At 37.4% G+C, this 21,875-nt stretch overlaps 1 protein-coding gene across 1 annotated transcript in view; it reads right to left on the bottom strand.

Annotated features, from left to right (window-relative positions):
• Col19a1 (collagen type XIX alpha 1 chain) overlaps positions 1-21,875 on the bottom strand; it is a 306,409-nt gene that overhangs the window by 167,513 nt on the left and 117,021 nt on the right. The window contains exons 12-13 of the mRNA XM_050134778.1: positions 11,450-11,503; positions 9,297-9,332 (exon numbers count right to left, since the gene is read on the bottom strand). Of these exons, the coding sequence (XP_049990735.1) occupies positions 9,297-9,332; positions 11,450-11,503 (90 nt within the window). The remainder of the gene's footprint in view (positions 1-9,296; positions 9,333-11,449; positions 11,504-21,875) is intronic.

Below are 21,875 nucleotides of genomic sequence, written 5' to 3'. Positions count from 1 at the left end.
AAAGATCTTTAATTAATTAATAAATAAATAAATAAATTTAAAAAAAAGAAAAAGGATGCAGAGTAGGCAAAAGGATGGAGTGTAGTAGTAAGGAAATAAGCTATTTTTTCTAATTTTAATTTCATTATAATTTTTGCTTATCTTTTCCTGGTTACTATGTGAATTTAGTTCTCCATTTTGAAATCCAGGAAGAATCAATCATGCATATCTCTTTGAGTGCACTTGTGAAAGCTGGCTTTCCTGCTTTTGTTCCTTTGATCATTAGCTCATAGGAGTTAGGAACAGTGAGCCAATAAATGCAGCCATTGCACCGACTCTTAGAATAAGTGAAATAAAGACTTTTTTCCTAGGATGAAGGATTTCTATAATCTGAAAATTTGATCATTTTTCCCATTTAAAACAATGTTAAATCATTCTACTATAGTTTTATCTGATATGTAAATTGTATAATGTATGGTGTGTGTGTGTGTGTGTTTGCGTGTGTGTGAGTGTGTGTGTGTGCTGACAATCACTTGAAGAAACTGGAAATGTAGGAAGATACAGAACCGGAGTCAATATTTGAAAACTTAAGCAGCCTGGGGACTATTTTCTTATTTTTAAGAAGTTTAGTCTGAACACAAGGTCATATCTGAGTCACACAGTAGCTGAAAGAAAAGCTGGCAGGCAGCTGAATTGAAAGATTCAAGTTTAGCATTTTGGGCAAAGGTCATCCCTGGGAAGTCAAGGGGAAGGGTTTACAAAGCTCTGAAGAAAAGTTTGCCACAGATTCTGATTATAAATACTGCTCAAATCTCTGCTGATCCTCTCCAATTAATGGGGAAATTTTTAAAAAGTAAGGTTAGAACTAGTGCCAACCAGAAAGAAAAAAATGTATAATATGAATTTAATTGCTGTAGTTCATTAAAAACTATTATTGAACTGCAGAGAAATAGAAGAGAATATAGGATGTGTGCTGGTTAGTTTGGGCCAACTTGACACAAATCCAGACCTATGTGAGAAATAGGAATCTTAATTGAGGATTGCCTCCATCAGATCATTCACTAGTGTGTCTGTAAGGAAGCTTCTTGGTTCATTATTAGCGTGTGAGGGTCCAGCACACTTTGGGAAGTGCTACCCACTAGTGATGACCCTGGGATGTGCTGAGTAAGAAAGTAGGCTAGGAAAGCCATGGGGAACAAACCTGTAAGAAACATTCTTCCATATCCTCTGCTTCTGTTCCCGCCTCCAGGCTCCTGCCTTTGCGTTCCTGCCCTAACTTTCACTGTAAGATGAAATAAATGCTTTCCTTTCCAGGTTACTTTGGTTATGGTGCTTATCACAGCATAGAAAGCAAGCTATGACAGCATTCCTCTAACTCATCACTCACAGGTGCTGGTGGCCATGTCACAGGAGCTGAAGGTAGCAATTGAAGTTCAAGGTGTCAGCCCACCAGGATGTGACTGACTCCCTGATGGGTGAATCTCCGACAGGCATGGCCCCCGAGACCCTAGACCCTGGAATGTTTTCTGCTTCTGCTGTTCCTTTCCATTTTTATATTAAAGGCTTCATTTGATGATCCAACAGTAGACCAAAGACAATCAAAACATTGGTGAACGTGACAAGTGCAATAGAAATTGTCACTTCAAAAGAAGGAAAAAAAAAGAATAACAATGAACAGAGGTTAGTAGATAAGTAGAACACTATTTAAAAACCCAACTATATGGAACTGATATCTCAAAAGAGAAAAAGAGATACTGGGACAGAAGACATGCTAGAAATGACCAAATTTTCTCAAGTTATATGAAAGATATAAATTGAAAATTTCTGAAACTATTTAGGACAAAGTTAAACATATGTACACATAACCGCATCCTTACTAAATACCTAAAATTAATTAAACATAATGAAGGCTGTCTATGAAAACTGGGACATTATGATTGGTGAGTTCTTATCATAAATAATAGAACCTAGAAGAGAGGGGAGAGGCTTCAAATAAATGGTCAGACCAAAGCCCACATCTTTCATTAATGTGTTAAAAATATTCATCAAGGCAAAGTAGGATTTATCCTAGGCAGTGAGATGACATTCACTCAGAAAATATATAAGGTAGTTTACTATATTGAGGTGTTGAAAAAAAAAGAATATATATCGATTTCAACATATGCAGAAAAGACCACAAGTTCAACATGTAGGCTATGTAAAAAGTTTGCCAAATAAAGTAGAAAGAGATTTCTTTTGCCAAATCCAAAATCAGAACAAAACAATCATAAAAATACTAGCTTTAATATAAAACTCTGGCACACTTAGAGCCAAAAAGGCCAGCTCTACTATCTTCTTTATCCAATATTCTCTAAACTTCCATAAAAAGATCAAACAGAAAACAAGAAACAGAAAGATCATATTTAATATGAAACTTATGAGCTCCCATGTTTGTGTCATACAAGGACATTTTGGAAAGATGAGAAAATCGTTCTAAAATGAGAACAGTATGGTTAAGTATGAGGAAATATATGAAACAATACAAACAAATCTGATATCTTACTAAGGTCATAAGTATTTGCCAGCATTAAAAAATATGAGAGAGTAACATATTTCTTTTCTGTTTCTTAGAAAAACCACTGTCTCCATATAATGTTTGGGGTTGTCTGTTCTTTTTCTTATTCTCTTATTGATTTGTAATGTCTTCCATATTATAATCCAAAGTCCCATAAGTATTTGAATGTGTTACAGGGTTTTGAGAGTCTTAAAACTAAAACATTTAAAAGTGTTAAATATTGTTGAAATGTAGTTGCTTTTAGAATTCTCATAAATTGACAAGCCAGTAATTTGTGTAGTTACTTTGGGGAGGGGAATTAGACAGTATCTTGTTAAGTTGGACAAAGGACATTCTTTATTACACAATGACTTTACTTGTAGGTATATAGCCAAGAACACTCACGGTCATGAGAGATAAACACAGAACGATTCAAACATTGTTATCAATTGAGAACATCATCAACAGGAAAATTAATCCATATTGATTCATGCAAAAGTCTTCTACCTATTGGAAGATTGTAAGTCAGTTAAAAAGAATAAATAAATCTAACCTACAATATCCTCACAAATAAAGCTCAAAACCTGATGAGAATCAGCACACATCAAATACTTCTTCCTAAAAGAATAGCATGTATGGGAAACATCTAGCCCAACATGACTTTAAGAACATGCCTATAACATAGACATGTAGTAAGTACGCATTATTATCAATATAGTGACTCTTTAGAGTAAAAAGACAACAGTAGACATCTAATAATATTTTTCTTATTTAGAAATATCTAGGGCGGTATCATTGGTTAATAATGCTGTCTACATTAAATAATACATACAGTGTCCATTATGTCTCATATTCTTCATTAAACAGGAGGGGAAGCATGCTTGCTATTCTAACCTGGACAAAAGCCTATGGTTGGAGAGATCACAGGCCACAACAATCTATTATTATTGTTTTCTCTAAATGGTTATGCTGTGAAATTGCTTATTAAATATTGATCTGTATCTATAGAGTTGTGCTGATCTCAATCTCGGCTACAGAAGCTCTTTGTTCAGTGGGTAGCAGTTACTTCCCTACAAGTTATTGGCCAGAGATGCCCAAGAGATACTGGAAGCAATAGAAACTATTGCCATTGCTTTTGATTATTTATTTTAGCTAGATGGCAAGACCCTAGTGCTGAAGACACCACACAGTTTGGTTGTAGGCTACAGAGGGATTAATCTTGAAATTAAAAAGAAGAAACTCTCCCCGCTGACTGTCTTTCGTAGTGCTATAATATACTACGCAGGATGCTGGGGGAGAAAGGGCACCAATAGTCTTGCCCAGTACTGAATACTGCATGCTACAATATTCACCTGCCAGCCAAGACGTCTCCACGGGTGCCATACTGGTCAAAATGCTTAGGGCAGTGACCAGTTTCCCGCTGACTGCATTTGATGGCTGCTCAACAGGAAAGAATTCATGGCTAGTGTTTTAAGCATAGCCAAGCCCCAAGAATATGGAATCCATTCTTATTACTAGTGTTATTCTAAGTGGTCCTGTTCTTAAACTACCTTTTAAATATTTGTATTGATGTTTTAAAGTTTAAAATATTTTTCTTTCTTTCTTTTTTTTCTGCTTCCATCCTTGGTCAGAGAAATTTGTGATTGCAGTGGGTAGTGGGTAACACAGAAGTGTTACTAGAGGTGTTGAGTACAAGAGACTGGATGTAGTACAAGAGCTTGGGAATAGGTGGGACTCTCTATCAATTCACTTCTCTACAGGCCCAGGGAATGTCTTAGAGTGTTCAGAAAGAATATAAGAACTGGAGGATAGGGATTGCTGCTGCGAAATGTGGTCCTCCGGACATGAAATCACAGTGGCCATGTTTACTTTTGCAAGACCTGCACAAGATTGGGGCAGTTAAAAATTCAAGCATATTTTCAAGGTTGACCATTTAGTACTGGGCAATCAATTGGTGTGCTTTCTTCTAGTGAAGATCATTTCTCCCATTCTCAGTATTCTTCAGCTGCCTGTAGCTTTTTGTGTAGGACTGAGGCCTCTTGAGTTTTCTTCTATTCATGTTAGTATGTCTATTGCTCTCTCTGGTCAGGTTGTACTTATATATTACATATATAATATACATGTACATGTATGTATATAAACAACAGTTTAAAAAGAGGTCATGGATTAGAAAGAGAGCAAATATGTGTATATGGGAGGTTTTGAGGAAGAAAAGGAAAGGGGAAATGATGTAATTATAAATTATATTATAATATCAATTTTTTTCTCAGTGTAGAGGGAGAGGGACATTGGAGACCTATCTGAGGACATACTGATAGTTGATAGGTGCTGAAGAAGGGAGAGTAACTTTCCTTTGTGTTTAATTATTTAGAGAAGATTCTTGGGCAAGGTTTTGTAGATTGTTCCACTCTCAGATTCACTGGGTTGTTCTTGAGGTTACTCCTTAATTTTTTGCTATTAGAATAATCTGGGAAAGCTTTAAAGAAGGCATCTGGGAAGATCAAAACTTTATTCACATGATGTCAAAAATCATCATTCAGATTTGTAAATCCGGGAGTCTGATAGAATAATTAAAAGTTAAGGATAGAAGAGACACGGGGGTCACTCATCTTTATGCTTTTAGTTCCCAGATTATTCCTTTTTTCCTTCCTCCCTCTCTCCTCCTTCCTTTTAGCCTTTCTTCCTTCTCTTCTTTTCCTTCCTTCCTTGCTGGCCTTTCTTTCTCCTCCTCCACATCCTGGTGTTTTTGTTTGTCTATTTGGTTTTGGGTAACTATTTCTCCCCTCACGTGGTAACTGTGGAGTTCTGTCTATATGATCTGTGAAGATGAACCTACAGAAACTGAATGTTATCATAGGGATTCAACTCTGGAATCTGAACATAAACTACTTTCACTAAGTCAAGAATGAATTTAGTATAGACTGTGGAAACAGCACTGCCATTTTGGTCAATCTTGTCAGCCCTGTTCTCTCTATTTTCTAAGGCGTCCTGTACAAGGAGAAACAGTGGGTGGCTGTGAGTGGCAGAGAGCATAAGAACTACTGTAATCGGACTTCTCTAGAGAACCTGCTTCCAGGGCTCTGTCCTTGTTCCTTTGCACCAACTTTTCTCAGTTCCTTGCGAACTTGGCTTCTGTCCCTCCTTTACCCACTTCACTGAGACCCAGTTATAGTTATATGTGAGAAGTTAGAAAGTCCAAATAAGAAATAAAAATACCGTTAATGAGAATAGATGGTTTTGGATACTATTTTGAATTACTTACGATGTAGTTTTACTTGAGCCAATAGCCAAAGCACAAGGATTCATGGGGATAAATAACTGCAATAAACTTAGCCCTGCACAAACTTCCTGCATGCAAAGAAATTATGCTCAATTGTTATTTCTCTTCATTCATTGTTAAAAAAATCTTTATGGTAAATCAAAATGAGTAAGTACTATGGCTTAAGTGAGGAAAATAATCCAGCCTGTTCACTCTCCTTACCCAGCTCAACAGTGTAAACTCGGATAGTCCTTAGTACTCTATGACTTGGAATTATCAATACTTGTGGATTTGCTTAGGAAATAGAAAAATCCCTGTTGGACTTGCCAGTAGATTGCAAATATGTAGTTTGACGTTTATCCTTCACAATGAAGTCATCAGTACTAAATATTAGGTTTTACTGAAGGGTTGGTTCTCTCCCAGAAGTCTCTAAAGTGATCATGTTGGTTATTTCTTATACAAATACTAATGAGTGACTCCAAAATGTTTGTTCCAGAATTTCAAGAGGAAGTTGCTGAAATCGCTAGGTGTGCTTTCAAGACCATGGCTCTCAAACTATGTAAAAGTTGCCTTAGGAAAATTTAACCTCCGACTGCATAGTTTTTTTCCAAGAGGTTCTAACTTCATTGGTATAGACTATAGCCTAAAAGTCACATCTTTTCAAAAAGTGTCTGCGGTGATTTGAATGTGAAGTAAAGATGGAGAGCCACTGACCTGTGAAATAAGGTGGTGAGCCAGAAAGAGCATTAAGCTTTGTTGGAGCCATAGACCGGGGGTACCTTCAGCTTTCAAGTAGGTACTTACTGAGAATATATAATTTCTAGTCTCAGCCCCACACTTACAGTATAAAACTATGCACTTGAATAAGATTCCCTGGGTGGCTCCTGCGCACTTTAAATTTTGAGATGCATTAAGGCATCTAACCCAGCAGGCATACTTGAATAGTTGGATTAAAGTTGTAATTGAAAGGTGTTCCTAGACCTAACCCCCTCTACTTAATCAAGCCATTTTGTATCTTGATTTTTGCCAAGGTGGTTCCCCAAGAAAGAGATATTTCTTTATTGTTGTTCCTTAAGTCGAATTTCAAAATCAGAGTGCCCCAACATTTTTTTTTTTTTAAATTGCGGGCAGAAACAAAGCTTGTTTCACTACAGTTTTTATAAACAATGGTTTTCACTCCATTTTCATATTTAGCTTGACTTGTGGGGCTTTAAAAATGTCCTGGCTCCACATTAGACTTATTAAAATAGAATTTGGGGGGAATGGAGGCCCAATGCTGGAATTTGCTAGAGCTTTCCGTGGGATTTTAGTGAGCAGCTGGTTTTGGGAACTATTATGGATGAACTCTTTGATATATCACTGTCTTGTTTAATATATTATAGATCAGTTAGTCATTTTGGCTTCCTGAAAGACTGGTATCAGTTACTTCAATTAATAAAATATTAACCTGCATTATAAGACAAATTAAATATTTAGAGCTTGTAGGTTGATATTAACCTCAATTCACCCCTATTTATAGATGATGATTCATTGTCTACATAAGAAAACGAATTAATGGCAAGAATATCAAATAACAATACCCACATAACATTATTATTTCATTTTTTAAAATGCAACGCTTTTCATTGGGACTCGGATTTGCCATATCATTAGATACCACAATGCAAAAATATCTTATTTTATCTCCGTAAGTGCATCCTAGATGAACGGCAGAGACCACCATGGGGTGTTCCATAGCAGAAGGGCCTCAGCTGCTATGAAACAGGCACAAGGAAGATAGAATCCTATACAATTTCCCAGGTGAGGCTCCAAAATTCCATTTCAAGTGAAATGATAAAGATCACATATCAGCCTTCAAACAGAAGTTGAAAATGACTAGGAAATCAAATGACTAAGTGAAGTAGTTGGCTTAGCTGCAGAAAAGCAGCCATGCCTTGCACAAGATAAGCAAGCCTAACTCTAAATGAAGCCAAATAAAGTTTTAATTCCAAAATGTATAAAATGGAAGGCATTAAAGGTAAACGTTTCTTTCAAAATAATTTTGTTCCACTTTGAAAAAAAAAGTCTTAAAGAATCTGGCTATTCTTAAGTAAGACCCTTTTTTGGCTTCTTGAGTTTCTTGTATACCAAGAAACACCTTTTCCTTAAATGCCAGTTGGAAAAGGTGAGCAAGACATTACTATCATTCCGTTTGGGGTGTTCAACTTCTAAAAAAATTACACATGTATAAAATCAAAACACCACAAATTCCTGTGCTCTACAGATAGCAATGCTTCATCCAGAGTGCTGGGAGACATGCTTACAAGCCCTGACTTTCTACCTTCATCAGGGGTCTCCGAATATTAGTGACTTAATGCTTCATTTATATCATCCATAATATCAACACCAAATTTGACAAACCTACACTTGATCTTTAAAAATGCCTTCTTGGGCTGGAGAGATGGCTCAGAGGTTAAGAGCACTGACTGCTCTTCCATAGGTCCTGAGTTCAATTCCCAGCAACCACATGGTGGCTCACAGCCATCTGTAATGAGTTCTGGTGCCCTCTTCTGGCCAGCAAGCACACAGATAGACAAAACACTGTATAATAAATAAAAAAATCTTTAAAAAAATAAAATAAAAAAGCCTTTTTCTTTTCCATTAAGCTTAGAGTATTTCTTAAGTTAAACAAGAATCTTTAATGCTCTATGCAGAAAATTTGTAGTAATAAGTTGTACCTAAATGGAAATATTTTGTATATTTTTGATTAGGTGCTTAAGAAATGATGAGATATTTAATTGACAACTATCCTATCATGTGCACATTATTGCATTTTCTTATGAATCCTTTGCCATTTTACCATTTGCAATTCTTACAAGGAATCATGGGAAAATATCAATAGCTTCTGGCAGGTTTGGGGGCAAAGTAACTATCAGTGGGAAAGTGTAGCTGTTGGCTGGACATCATGGGACACACCTTTAACCACAGCACTTAGCAGGCAGATGCAGGCAGGTCTCTATGTGTTCAAAGCCAGCCTGGGCAACATACTGAGTTCCCGAGTTCTGGGTGAGCCAGGGGTGCTCAGTAGTGATACCATGTTAAGTGGTGGGGTGGGGAGAATAAAAAAAAAAAAAGGGAGGCGAGGAGCTATCTGTTCTCCTTACTGGATGGTTATGTCTGGTGTTACTCTTAAAATTTTTAGACTAAGTAGTACTTGCTATTTCCATTTACTCACATATTTTATTACAAAAGAATGTGCAGTCAAACACAGAGATATGGTATTAACCATGGTAAGGATGTAGAGAATTGTTTGAGGTAGATACTGATTACAGACTCCTGTGGGAAATAATCTTAAGATCTTGGGTCAAGTACTTCACTGTTCAGGGAAGAATCCCATCTGTAAAAGGAGAAGGTTTGCTAGTCATATTCTGATTCCACCATCAATTCCTGTAATATTGCTTAGCTTAAATTGTATTTGCTAGTATGGATAGCAAATAGAACATTTTAATTTTATTTATTTATTTATTTTGGTTTAAGATTACTTACAGTTGAGGTTGGTGGCCCTGGAGGTCCCATATCACCCTAAAATAGGTGAGAGAAAAGTTGCAATTACCATCAGCACCTTTCTACACATTATTTCAGTTTCTGGAAAGAAGCAATACATATAGATAAATCTATTTTTATGTCTTTACTTATTCTTTAAGAATTTCATATGATATATTTTGATCATATTCTTTCCCCATTTCCCAGTTCCTCCCAGACTCCCCCATTTCCCTACCACAAAATTCATAATCTGAAAAGACATAAAAATAGAATTTTTCTGGATAAAATTTTCTGTGTAATGAGAGCTTTATCATGTTCCCCTTAGAATTTATGATATAAAAATCGCCTTGTGTGCCCTTGTGCTTTCTGCGGTAGCAAAACGTGTTTTGAAAAACTAAAATAATCTAGTTTTCTATTCTTCTGACTATGAATCCAAAATTAGGAAAAAATTATCTTTCCAAATACGGTTACTTGCCAACAGAGCAGCTGGGAAGCGTCATAGCGACGGATAATTTTTCTGACAAAGTTAGCATGAGCATCAGCAGAAATAATAAGTGGATCCTCCCCACTCCGTGCCTTCCAGCTGCAAGGAACAGTTCCCACCACCTCTTCTAGGCTCTGCTTAGTAGGCATCACTCGTGTCTGGGGCATTCAGAGGCTTTTCCTCCATCTGAGTGTTTTCCAGGGCTAGGATAGCTTTGTTGACCTACATGAATCCAGACATGTGTGTTAGCTATTAAAAAGTCTTTGAAAAGGCTGTCTGTAGTGAGAGTGGTGTACACTTTAATTCCCAGCTCTAGAAAGGCAGAGGCAGGAGGATATATATGACATAGCAAATTCCAGGCCAGCCAGGGCTACATAGTGAGACCCGGTTTAAAAACAAAGGTTTTGAAAAAGCGTCCACTAGCTCATGATGTGTTACTGCAGGGTTTTGCTGTCTCAGGGGCTCTACTCATTTACAAGAATGCTGTCATTGGGCCTGGGTGTTTTTTCCTGTGATTTTTGTTGCCGAGAACATTATGGAGTCCATGTTCCTGTAGAGCATGCCATGGGTCTGTCATGCCAATTTTATCTAGGCTTTCCGCTTCTTCTCATTAAACACAATTATCTCTAGTTTTAAGACATAGCATTGTATATTCATTATTTTCGCAACCATTTCACTAAAATACCAGTTGTTAAGGAACTAAAATCAGTCTCTAAAAATTGCTCTGTGAGATCATCTCTAATTCAAAGAGAAATATGTAGGATAGACAAGGAATTCTGCATCTGTTGACCATGGACAATAAAATGCAGAATGCACAACTCCCATGAAATCAGGGTTGCTAACTTACCTTACTCAACACAACCCTTACCTTTAATATTTGTTAGCTCTCCCTGAGAGGCCACTGCCAAAATCCTTTTATAAAGTGGTACACAAGAAATGGAGCATTTAATCTAAGGCTGAGGCATGACGTTAGCTTCCTTCCCCGAAAAGCCTCCTGCCTGATCATTAAGGTGACAGCTTGGGGTTGTTGGCTGAGTTTCCTGACATAGGACACCTTTGCTAATGTGGTGTTGGGACACCTCATGCCGTCAAGCAAAGGTGAGAAACAGGAGGTTTCACACGTGTGTTAATGTCAGCTATGGCGGCACACACACAGTCTCTCACACTAAAGCAACCAAAAGGCTTTCCTTGCTCAGAGGATTTTCATATAACAGCCTTCCACTAATCTCAAGATGTTTGTGGCCCGGGTCTGAAAAAGCATGGGATAAAACCGGACTCGCTGAACATAGCGGACAAGGAGGACTACTGAGAACTCAAGAACAATGGCAATGGGTTTTTGATCCTACTGCACGTACTGGCTTTGTGGGAGCCTAGGCAGTTTGGATGTTCACCTTACTAGACCTGGATGGAGGTGGGTGGTCCTTGGACTTCCCACAGGGCAGGGAACCCTGATTGCTCTTTGGGCTGACGAGGGAGGGGGACTTGGTCGGGGGAGGGGGAGGGAAATGGGAGGCAGTGGCGGGGAAGAGACATAAATCTTTAATAAATAATAATAATAATAATAATAACAAAGATGTTTGTGCAACCAGATGCGGTCTACAAACAGTCACTCAGTTTTCTGGGGAGGTGGGTCTTAAAACAAGGTCGGGACACTCAGGGGTAGATACAGTACCTTTTCTCCTTTTGGGCCAGGTGGACCTTGAGGACCCAGGTCACCTTTCAAACCCTGAAAAGAACATAACAAAAATCATTTCGATATAAGAGTCACCAAAAGCTTCAATTACTGACAAATTATTAGTAAGAAAACGAAGCATGTTTTCCTGAGCTCCCGAATCCCATTCTTCCCTTTGTAGTGGAGAGAGAGAGACAAGCAACTGGCACCAACGTGATACGCAACATCTGTGCTGTGGTGGCTTCAGATACATTAAACCAGTGCGAGGCCTCAATACTGCATATTTGTGCAACTTTGCTTCCTGCTAAAATCACATTAATTCACCATCTGGGGGAACATCATTTAGATCTATATGAGCTTTTAAGTATCCTCTTTGGATTAAATTTGTGGGTGTTGTAAATACCTCTGATTTAGCATTGATTTAGCCTTTATAAAGCTTGCCAAAAATTGCATGAGTTACATCAAAAACATGTCCATGTCTCTATCAAGAAATTTGATTATTGGGAGGAGGGCTACTGTAGCTGTATGCTTCTCCTGTCACTCACGGGGCTGGGGCAAATGGGAGCAGCCTGCCCATCTGAAAGTAGGTTTTAGTTTTCTAATTCATTTCCTATAAAGCTATCAGATGGAAGTACACGAGACACAGAGAGAATGTCAGCTAAATATTTCCACAAGTCCTTGGACTCATGGGTATCTTAGAGGTATTTAGGTGACATCAGCCATATCAGTTCACAGTAGAAACAGAGGACAAGTTGGATAGACACATCTTGATGGTGTGGCAAATAGGAAAGATATCTTCTGTCATCTTTAACACATCAGTTGAGGGAGAAGGAATAAGGAAAAAGGAAACACTCAGGAGTGATGTTACACACAGTTTAAGTTCAAACATCATGCTATCCTAGCTAAGGAATCTAATTATTGCTACCCTGGCATTTTGTACTGAGTAAATAACATACAGGTAGGCATTCAATATGGAATCCAAGGACAAAGTGAAGTAATAAAAACAATTAGATAAGACCATTTTGTGGCAGAGAGAGTGTAAAAATCATTTCAGACATCAACAACAACAAAGGCAGGATAAAGACCAGACTTTTATTTTGCAAATCATTCAATTAAAAAATCCAAAAGAAAACAAAACCAAAAACAACCAATTTTGAAATGAACAAATGCCTTAATATGTTTTTAATCATTAGTTTGGTGTTTGATGAATATACCTGAAGTGTATTAGTCTACTATATTTTGGATTATCCATCTATTCCTTCCCCAAACAGTAGACATTTGTGAGTAAAACCTGGCAAAGGAATATCTTAACCACATGTAGGGAGACAACTGCCATTTCTGTGAGTGGATTTCTACCACTCATTCATCCATTTATCCAATAAACCTTCACCAGGTACCCATATAAAATGTATAAGTGGTGGTAAATTTCAAGAGATGCTCAGAATCAAAGGGGTGAGAACAGTTAGTAAGATGGCTGGCACTTAACAAAGGCTACTTATTTTTTTTTTTTTCAGGACAAGTAAGGCATAATTAATAGTGCCTTTTGTTCTGTTTCACACTCAGGTTGACAGATATGTAACAACTGTGCTTTAAGTCATGGAGAATAAAATGCAGTTGAGAAGTCCTGCATTAATCAAGCTATGGCTATGGATGTAGACGCATGTAACTCATGTCCCTTATGACAAAGTACTGTGAGGCTGAAGCTATGGCTTTGTAACAGGCTCTGAAAAACAGCACAGTAATGCTTTTTACAAGTATGGGTTTTCTCTTCCTGTCAGGCCGATGCTGCTATCAACGTTATTGAGTGCCAGAGGGGTAAAAGAGAGACACAGTGCAAAAGCATAAAACCCGTTTAGAAACGGGAGCCTTTGTCTTCAGCAGCTGAGCTGTGCCTTCTAGACAGGAGCGAGATGCCGCAACCAGGAAATCTCGATGTTAATGTCTCCTAAACAAGACCTAAGTAATGATAACACCTGTTGACAGGATGGGGCAGATAAGGGAAATTTCAGAAGGCCTTGTCTCTAGAGGACAGCTACAGCAATCAATGACTGCAAGAGAGGAATAATCCATCTTCTTCCCCTAGGGATGTGGCCAGTGATAAATTATCCAATCCTGAAAAGGGTGGTTGACTCTAAACACATGTACATAATAACATCATTAAATGGACTCAGTTTGTCCTCTCTCTCTCTCTCTCTCTCTCTCTCTCTCTCTCTCTCTCTCTAAAACAAAGAAAATTATAACCAAGGTCATGAGCATGAGAGGGAGTGTGTGTGGGGGGAGATATGATAGAAATTAGAGGAAGGATGAATAGAAATGACTTAAGTACAGTACTCACTTAGGAAAGGTTTATTAATCTATGAAACCTTTAAATTAAAAAGCATAAAACACCAAATGAAATGGATACTTAGCTTAAGGCTTGGATGGATATCTATTATTAAGGCTTCCAGTAATATTATTGTACATAAAGATTACTTGAAACGTAGTAGTTGTATCTACATGAAACATGAAGGGGGGAGCTTTCTCTCCAAGAGAAATGAAAGCTGAGGGATGGCGACATATCAAGCAAATGGATTTCAGGATTTTTATTGGGAAATACACTGCTCATGTGATATAGCATCTTTAAATATCCTATAGTCTAAAATAATATTGTTTGTTTAAAAATTTAAGCTATTAATTCCTCGTCCCATCTACTGATGAAATCTTATTTTCTAGCAATGGCGGCACCTATCACCTAATGATACCTCTGGCTTTGTGATTTCAGGGTTTGTGTTATTAGTAGTGCACCTTGCACTGGTGTATGGAAAGAAGTTTTGCTGATTATTTTAGAAAGGTCAGATATGTTAGTTTTGAAATGCTTCAAAGATCAAAATGACCATGTAGAAGAGACTAAACTCGGTGACTGAAATCTACTTTTCTGAGATTGTATAGCCACCTGAAAACAAACTAACGAAAGAGATAACCATTAAAGCTAAATATGTCACATCTAAAAGATTTTAATGGAGAATGATCACATAGTTCTCACTGTGTGCTGGGCGCTATTTTAACGCTGTATGCTTGATAATGCCTTTGATCCTCTCACCATCCCTGTGAGCACTAATAATCTTATCATCCCCCATGTAAATAAAGACAGTGAGAAGAGAAATAGGGCAGCGTGACATGCAGTTACGGGAAGAGCTGGGGTTCGAAGCAGACAGCCTGGCTTCAGTGCTCACAATAGTACATTTATAGAACTCCCTCTCGAGTCTGTTCTGAGATACTATTGTGTAATACATTTCATACTGGGCCACAGTCAGAATCACTTAACAAACTCTTACTTTTTGCACGGCAAATTGTAGAAATTTAAAAGTCTTATAATTTCTATATTGCTTAGTATGCATCACTTAAACTGCAATGAAAATATGTTTATCAATACTTTAGCATTTAGTCGAAAGATCACACACATGTATGCATGTGCATGCATATGTGCATGCATTCGCACATATTCACACACACACATATTCTGGAAGTTATAATTCCTATAGTGACTGGACTTTAGAGAGTTTAAAATCACCATTAAAATTCCATACACTCCCTAAAAAAACTGTGCCTGTAATTACAAGGGCAGCATGAATTGTCCCAAGTGCTGAAATACTTTGGTATGGAGTCAGGAGTTTAGCATTAAAGAACAGGTAATGGTGTATGGAATGATTTAGTAGAAAATTGAGACCTTTTAGTGGAGCATTCAGACTTAAAGAATGATTTTACTGTTTCATAGAATAAAATAGATTAATTTCTTCATGTGACTTTTTTCCATTTGAAAATAACTTGCTATAATGCCCTGATATAGCTAGAAAATAAAGTTGGCAAAAGACTAAATTTCAATTTCTAATAAAAGCAATTTATGAAAAATATTGTTACTTATCACGGCCACAAATGGCAATGTCATAATATCACTAGATTCTTCACAAGTAACTGGGTTTTCATTAACAATGATAAAGGGGTTATGTTTTAGCTTCCCCTCTATTCAAGTACCAAGTTACATATATGTAAGACATCTGCCACAGCACCTCCAGGTCTTTCTTTCTCTTTCATCATTGTCTTAGGTCAGGCTTCAGTTACTTAGGCATGAGACTACACAACGCAGTGACCGTTTCTAAAAAAAAGTCAAATGCAGCAAACAGCAACTGAAAACTTAGCCCAAGCATTCAGTAAGTACTTGGTAGTATAATACACCTTTACTTTCTTGATAGGACTATATAAAGGACAGAAAACTAGACAAAGACTCAAATTGTATCTTAGAAATGACTCACCCTTAGCCATAAGGTGGGACTTACAGGAAGGACAGGCCTTGTTAACTGGACAGGTTGTAGATTCTCCCATGAGTCATATCTCGGGGACTGTCGGAGAGGAGGCTTCTATATTGGGTTAACTAAGATGGGAAGATCCTAAGTGCGGGAGGCACCATCCGTGGTCCAGATTCCAGGACTGAATAAGAGGGAGAGACAGCGCTGTCACCAACTTCCTTCTTTCTCTTTTTCTGGACTCTGGATTCAGTGTGACTGGCTGTCTCATGTTCCTCCCACTGTGAGTTCCCTTTAATGATTTGACTGGACCTTCAAACTGTGAGCCAAAATGAAAGTTCCTCACTTACGTTGCTTACTGCTAGAGTTTGTCAAATCAATGGGAAAAGAAACTAACACTGCTAATGCAGTGCTTTCTGTACTCTGGTTCTCAGTGGGTTCCGGATTTTCCTTCTCTGTGGTCATAGAATTGGTCAGTTATTAATAGGAAGAGTGCTGGAAGCCTCAAATTTTCATAAAAAAATCATGTCAATAGTAAAGGTTTAAACAAGGATTCTCCATCACTAGGCAACAAGACAATGAAATCATAAAACATTGTCTTACTTGCTCCTTCTATAACCAAACTCCTTTACCTGCAGGAAGCAAGCTTAAAGGTATGCAAAGGAATGAAATTTGACAAATGGATGTACTTCATATTTGAAAATTTGGAAGATTAAAATATGTGCACCATACAATAGACACATTATTCAGGATTTCAATGGGCAACTGCTTTGAGTTCTGAAAGGGCTGATTCTATTATTACACACCTGTTAGAAGTTATAGCTGTCATGGGTATCGCTTCACAAATTAAAACTGATTATGCTCCAACATATGTTTCTAGCAAAATAAAACAGCTTTTAAAATACTATAACATAAAGCATGTTACAGGTGTATCACATAATCCTATAGGACTGCTTGTCATTAAGAGATATAATAATAATAATAATAATAAATGCTTAATAAACAGGTAGGGGAACCAAGCACCTCAGAGATAGACTGCTCAATGCCTTATTAACCTTAAATTTTCTTAATGCTAGTGATAAAGGAAACAGCTGTGGAGAGACATTGGACAACAGAAAAAAAAACTTCTGAATTAAATCAGCTGGTGTATTTCAAGGATGTGTTGACATCAGGATGGAAATCGGGATATGTGCTATGCTGGGGAAGGGCTTTCACTCTTGTTTTCACAGAAGAAGCATTATGGATACCATCAAAATTAATCAAGATTCAGTTTGAAAAGAAGAAACCTCTTGATAAAGTGAAATAACAGTTCATGCACAGAGGTGACAATCCTACAGGTTGTAAGGAAACCTCACAAGGGTTGGGGCAGTGTTCTGTTCTTGTCTTTGCAGGAAAATAGGAAATACCCATCTTCAAAAAGTCGTGAGACCTTGGACAAGTAGACGCCTAAAGAAGCAAAGATAGTTACAGAAATAATCACCAAGCAAAGAAAAATCCGACTTATGCTACCAATATTCTCTGCAGGGTAAAAATCCCACTACTTAAAGATACATATCTCCTGATTTCTCAGTATAGTGGTAGTCCTGACTCACTTTAAAAGACTGCTCAAGATGATTCTAACTTGACTAGCTGAGATGGTGCACCTTCTTACCACACTCTGGCCAGAACTTCAAATAAAAACTTCAACAACAACAGCAACAAAACCCCTACCCACTACTCAGAGACTATCTACAATTGTTATAGGCAGTATCCTTGAGACTTAACCAACCTTTTAGTTTTTTACAGGATTCCATAGCTGTACCGTCACCCCCATGGCAGCTAAAAGTAGTTCTAAAAAATGATCTCCCCTCGCCCTACAGATTTTGTCTTCTCAAGGTTATGGATAATTGCCATCTGTGCGGAATTGATTATAAGTTTTATAGAGTTGGGGTGAAATATGAAGTAGGAATCTCTTTTTGAAAAAGAGAAAAAACGGGGGAATGGATGAAATGGGATAATAGGTAGACTAGTGTATCTACATGTGAACTATTAGTTATAAACAATTTACATTGGTATAGCTTCTTGAATATTGATACATATTTAAAATTATCTTTGCATTCCTAAGATAATTTGTATATTAATACAAATTCAAATTTAATAAATTTCTCCACAGTCCTAAAAGATTGGTCTTCAGCCTTCCTGCTGTGAATGTCTACTGCACACAAGATGGATTTCATAATATCTTTAGGGATGGCAAGGATTTCAAAGGCTTTCAGGTATTACAGAATTGAATAGAACCTTGGTAGTGCTCTTTATTCTTGACTCTTAAGAAGGAAGGGCAATAATTCTCCAGGAAAAGGGAAGGATATGTACTGGATTCAAAGATTTCAAAGGCTGTGGTATACTTTAGCTTGAAGAAATCCTGTATGGGATGGTTAGGAAGTCACTGTTTTCTGGAAGAGTTTATACTATTAGCACACAGCCTCCTTTTTTTTTTCTTCCCCTGTTTATATAAATATCACCCTACAAACACAACTTTCCCTGCAGGGAGGCATTGGCGATGTGAACAATGAACTCTGACTGAGAACGAAGGTCACTGATGAAGTGTGCTGGGAGAAAATGGCAGCAAAAGCAAGACTTGAAAAAAATCAAGCAGGAAATAGAGATGAAGGAAGGATTAGTGTGGGTAAGGACGTGTGTGAGACAAATGAAGCCTATGGGAGCCCGGTGATGGGGCTAAAAACACTGCTGCAAATTACCTTGTGTAAAACCTACCTCCATCCTTCATTTTGTTTGAATGTGGCTGGTTCTGCCAAGGAGATCTAACTCTAATTGCGCTACGTAGAATATTTCAGTGGTAAAACTAAACAGAGCATTTTTAAAGAGGGAATTAGTCTTATATCATGTGCATTAAGGCCAGCCAGACCAGTGTCACCTTTGGCCCTGGTTCACCCTAGAAAGAAACAGTTTATACAATAAAAAAATGTTGTATTTCAAACCCTTTACTAAGAAAAAACAAGAGCTTTATAATGTTTGGATATCTATGAAACAAAGTGATTAATTTGTTAATCTGCTGAAAGAAACATGTATTTGAAAAATAAACAGTTCTGAGCCCTAAAACCAAAGAAGTTCAAAGGTTCAAAGGAATCCTGCATAAAAAATGATTAGAGTAGAATTAGAGCAAGGATTATTTCTTTTCTTCTATAAGCAAGAAATAACTTTTCAGAGGGCAATTTGGCAATATATACCAAGGATCTTAAATCAGTTCCTTCCACCTGGCCCTGTGATTTTTCTTTAAGGATGTATCCTAAGGAAATAATCAGATGAGAAGCTTAAGGCACCTTATAATAAATGCAGTGGTATTTACGAGAAACATTCCACATTCTTAAGAATAAGGAACCGATCCAATAAATTACTGCACATAGATGAATGGACTCTGGTGCAGCCACTAATGTCACGTTATGATTTTATGTTATGCTTATTTTATACTATAAAATTATTAGTATCTAAATAGTAGAATACAATAAACAGATTGAAAACTCCAATGAGTGCATGTTAACTAATAAGTATTTTTTTTAAGAGAGTGGTCATCCCTAGTGGGGATATTTTTATTACATCCTCACCCGCACGCAAATCTTAGGGCACTTTGTGGGAAAGAAGGCAGAAAGAGCTGGAGGATGGGGAGGAGAGCTATGAAATGTCTGCTGGACATGACAGATATCACACTCATGAACACAGAGGAGCTGTAGTAACTTGCTCAAGACCTGACCTGCACTAGAACAAGCCAGTCAAATTTCTAGCATAGTTGGCAAAGCTGCTCTGTAGGCCTTGCCTTAATAAGGGGCTACTGGCAGTCAGCATATATTTTTAGGAATGCACAGTTATTAAAAATGGCCATGAATATGATGGTGGCTAATACATAACAATAGTGACACCTATTTTTGTTCATTTTCTCTCTGAAAGATGTATTTACTGGCATACCATGTAAACCTACAGCACAATTCAATTTCTGAAACATGCTATCTGCCTAATCACCTGCACATCAGCTTTCAGCAGGTCTTGGGAATAATAGTGGGGAAAAAAAAAAACCAAAGCAGTTAAAGTGGATGCTTGAAGCATTCTAGTAATTATGAGTGCTTCTTCTCATTTCATACTTTAGTGTTTTTCGCTTCTTTCCCCTAGCAATAAATATGTATTAACTTCACTAGCAGCAATGACTCAAAAATAAATACATATAAAAAGAATTCACTCCCCCCATGTGTCTGTGTTGTGTGATACAGTGTAAGTCGCTAGTACATTTAATGGCATGTGTACAGTATGTGTGTGCATGTGTGTAGTGTTTGCTGTGTGTAGAGTGTGTTGTGTGTATAGTGTGTGCATAGGTATGGTGTTTGGTGTGTGTTGTGTGTATAGTGTGTGTATGTATATAATATGTGTGCTTTTATATATGTGAATGTGTATATAGTATATGTTATGTGTATATAGTGTATGTGTGAGCATGTGTATGCAAGATATAATATGTTTGTACTATATCTACTTTGCATCACTAATGTGATTTTTTATTTCTATTCTTTCTAGTTTTTTTCAATGACCATTATTATTTTTACTTGCAAGAATATTAAATTAGACATCCAATTTTAAGAACTAGTACATCAGAGAGTGAAATACTCCACAAATAAAAATACATACATGTCATCTCAATACTCTTAAGATTATTCATATCCAATGAAATGAAGTATAAATAATCATTGGTGTATAATAATATACACACAGGAACAATAGAGTGCACAAATCTAATTTTCACAGTGAGCGGAAACTAGAGCGCAGCAAGGAGTTTAAGGCTAAAGCATTGGAGGAAAAGTTACTCCAGAGTTGTGATGCGCACTGACCACATGTGGCTCTTTGGATTAGCATCTTAAAAAGTTAAAAACTGGTTCTCTATCCAGTGAGACTGCTCGAAGAGTAAGGGCACTTGCGGCAAAGCCTGAGCACCTGAGATGTGTTGAACCCACATGGCGGAGGGAGGGAGGAATTGATTTGTCCCACGTGTGGATGATGGCTTGCAAACCTTCTGTACCCACCACACAAAAGACATGAACAAATCTAATTTTAAAAATTGTTCTTCAAGTCAGGCAGTGATGGTCCACACCTTTTGTCCAAGTACTCAGGAGGCAGAGGTTTCAGATTTCTGCAAGTTCAAGGCCAGCCAGGGCTGTTACACAGAGAAACCCTGTCTTGAAAAACTGAAATAAAAAAAAATCGTTTCTCAATTGTCCTAGACACTTTTAAGTGACTCATTTTAATGAGTCCCACACATTTTCTATTATGACAGAACATTTAATTGAAAATGATGATGCAGAGAGAGAATATTACGTGTGACAGAAAGCTTACAAGTTGTGAGCATTGCACTGTGGGACAGTATTCACGGGGTGGACAAAGGACCTGAGAAGCTACAGGTGAAAAATGACAAGAGCACTATCAACAGGGCTGCAGAGTTGGCTCGGCTGAAGGGAGCACTGGCTGGACCCAGGTTAAGTTCCTAGCACCCACGTGGTGGCTCACAACTGTCTGCGATCCTAGTCCCAGGGATCTGACATTCTTTTCTGGCCTCCAATGGTACCAGACACACATGAGTTGTATAAGCTTAGATGCAGACAAAACACGCATGCACATAAAAATAGATTTAGAAAAATAGTCCCATTGACAGAGAAAGAAAATATTTATCTACTTAAAAAATAAAAAATTAAAAATTAAAAAACAACATTGCCTTTGAGGCCTATAAAGTTGTTAATAAAATGCAGTGAAATTTGTGGCATCAGAAGACAAGTGGAATTCCCTGGGTACCATCAGCAACACTTAAAATTAACATAATCTTGAATTTGAAATAATTCTGGAATTAGTGATTCATTTCTGTGGTACACTGATATGTTTAATCTAAATTATGTGAAATCTAGGGTTCAGCTTCTACCACCCCAAAATAGACCAAAATAAGATAAAATAAAATGATGGTCCCTAAAGATGAAAAAATTAAGTCCTGTACCTATTAAAAGTATATGTGTTTACAATGACATTACAAAGTTAGATGATAGTGTTTGTGATGATGGTAATGATGGTGTTGATAGTAGTAATAATGGTTGGTGATGGTGAAAAAGGTGGCAGTGATGGTG

The sequence above is a fragment of the Alexandromys fortis genome, unplaced genomic scaffold (genome assembly GCF_014885135.2).
Source record: "Alexandromys fortis isolate MF-2015 unplaced genomic scaffold, M_Fortis_MF-2015_v1.1 scaffold_20, whole genome shotgun sequence".
Lineage (NCBI taxonomy): Eukaryota > Metazoa > Chordata > Mammalia > Rodentia > Cricetidae > Alexandromys > Alexandromys fortis.
This window is presented reverse-complemented; position numbering and strand designations above follow the sequence as displayed.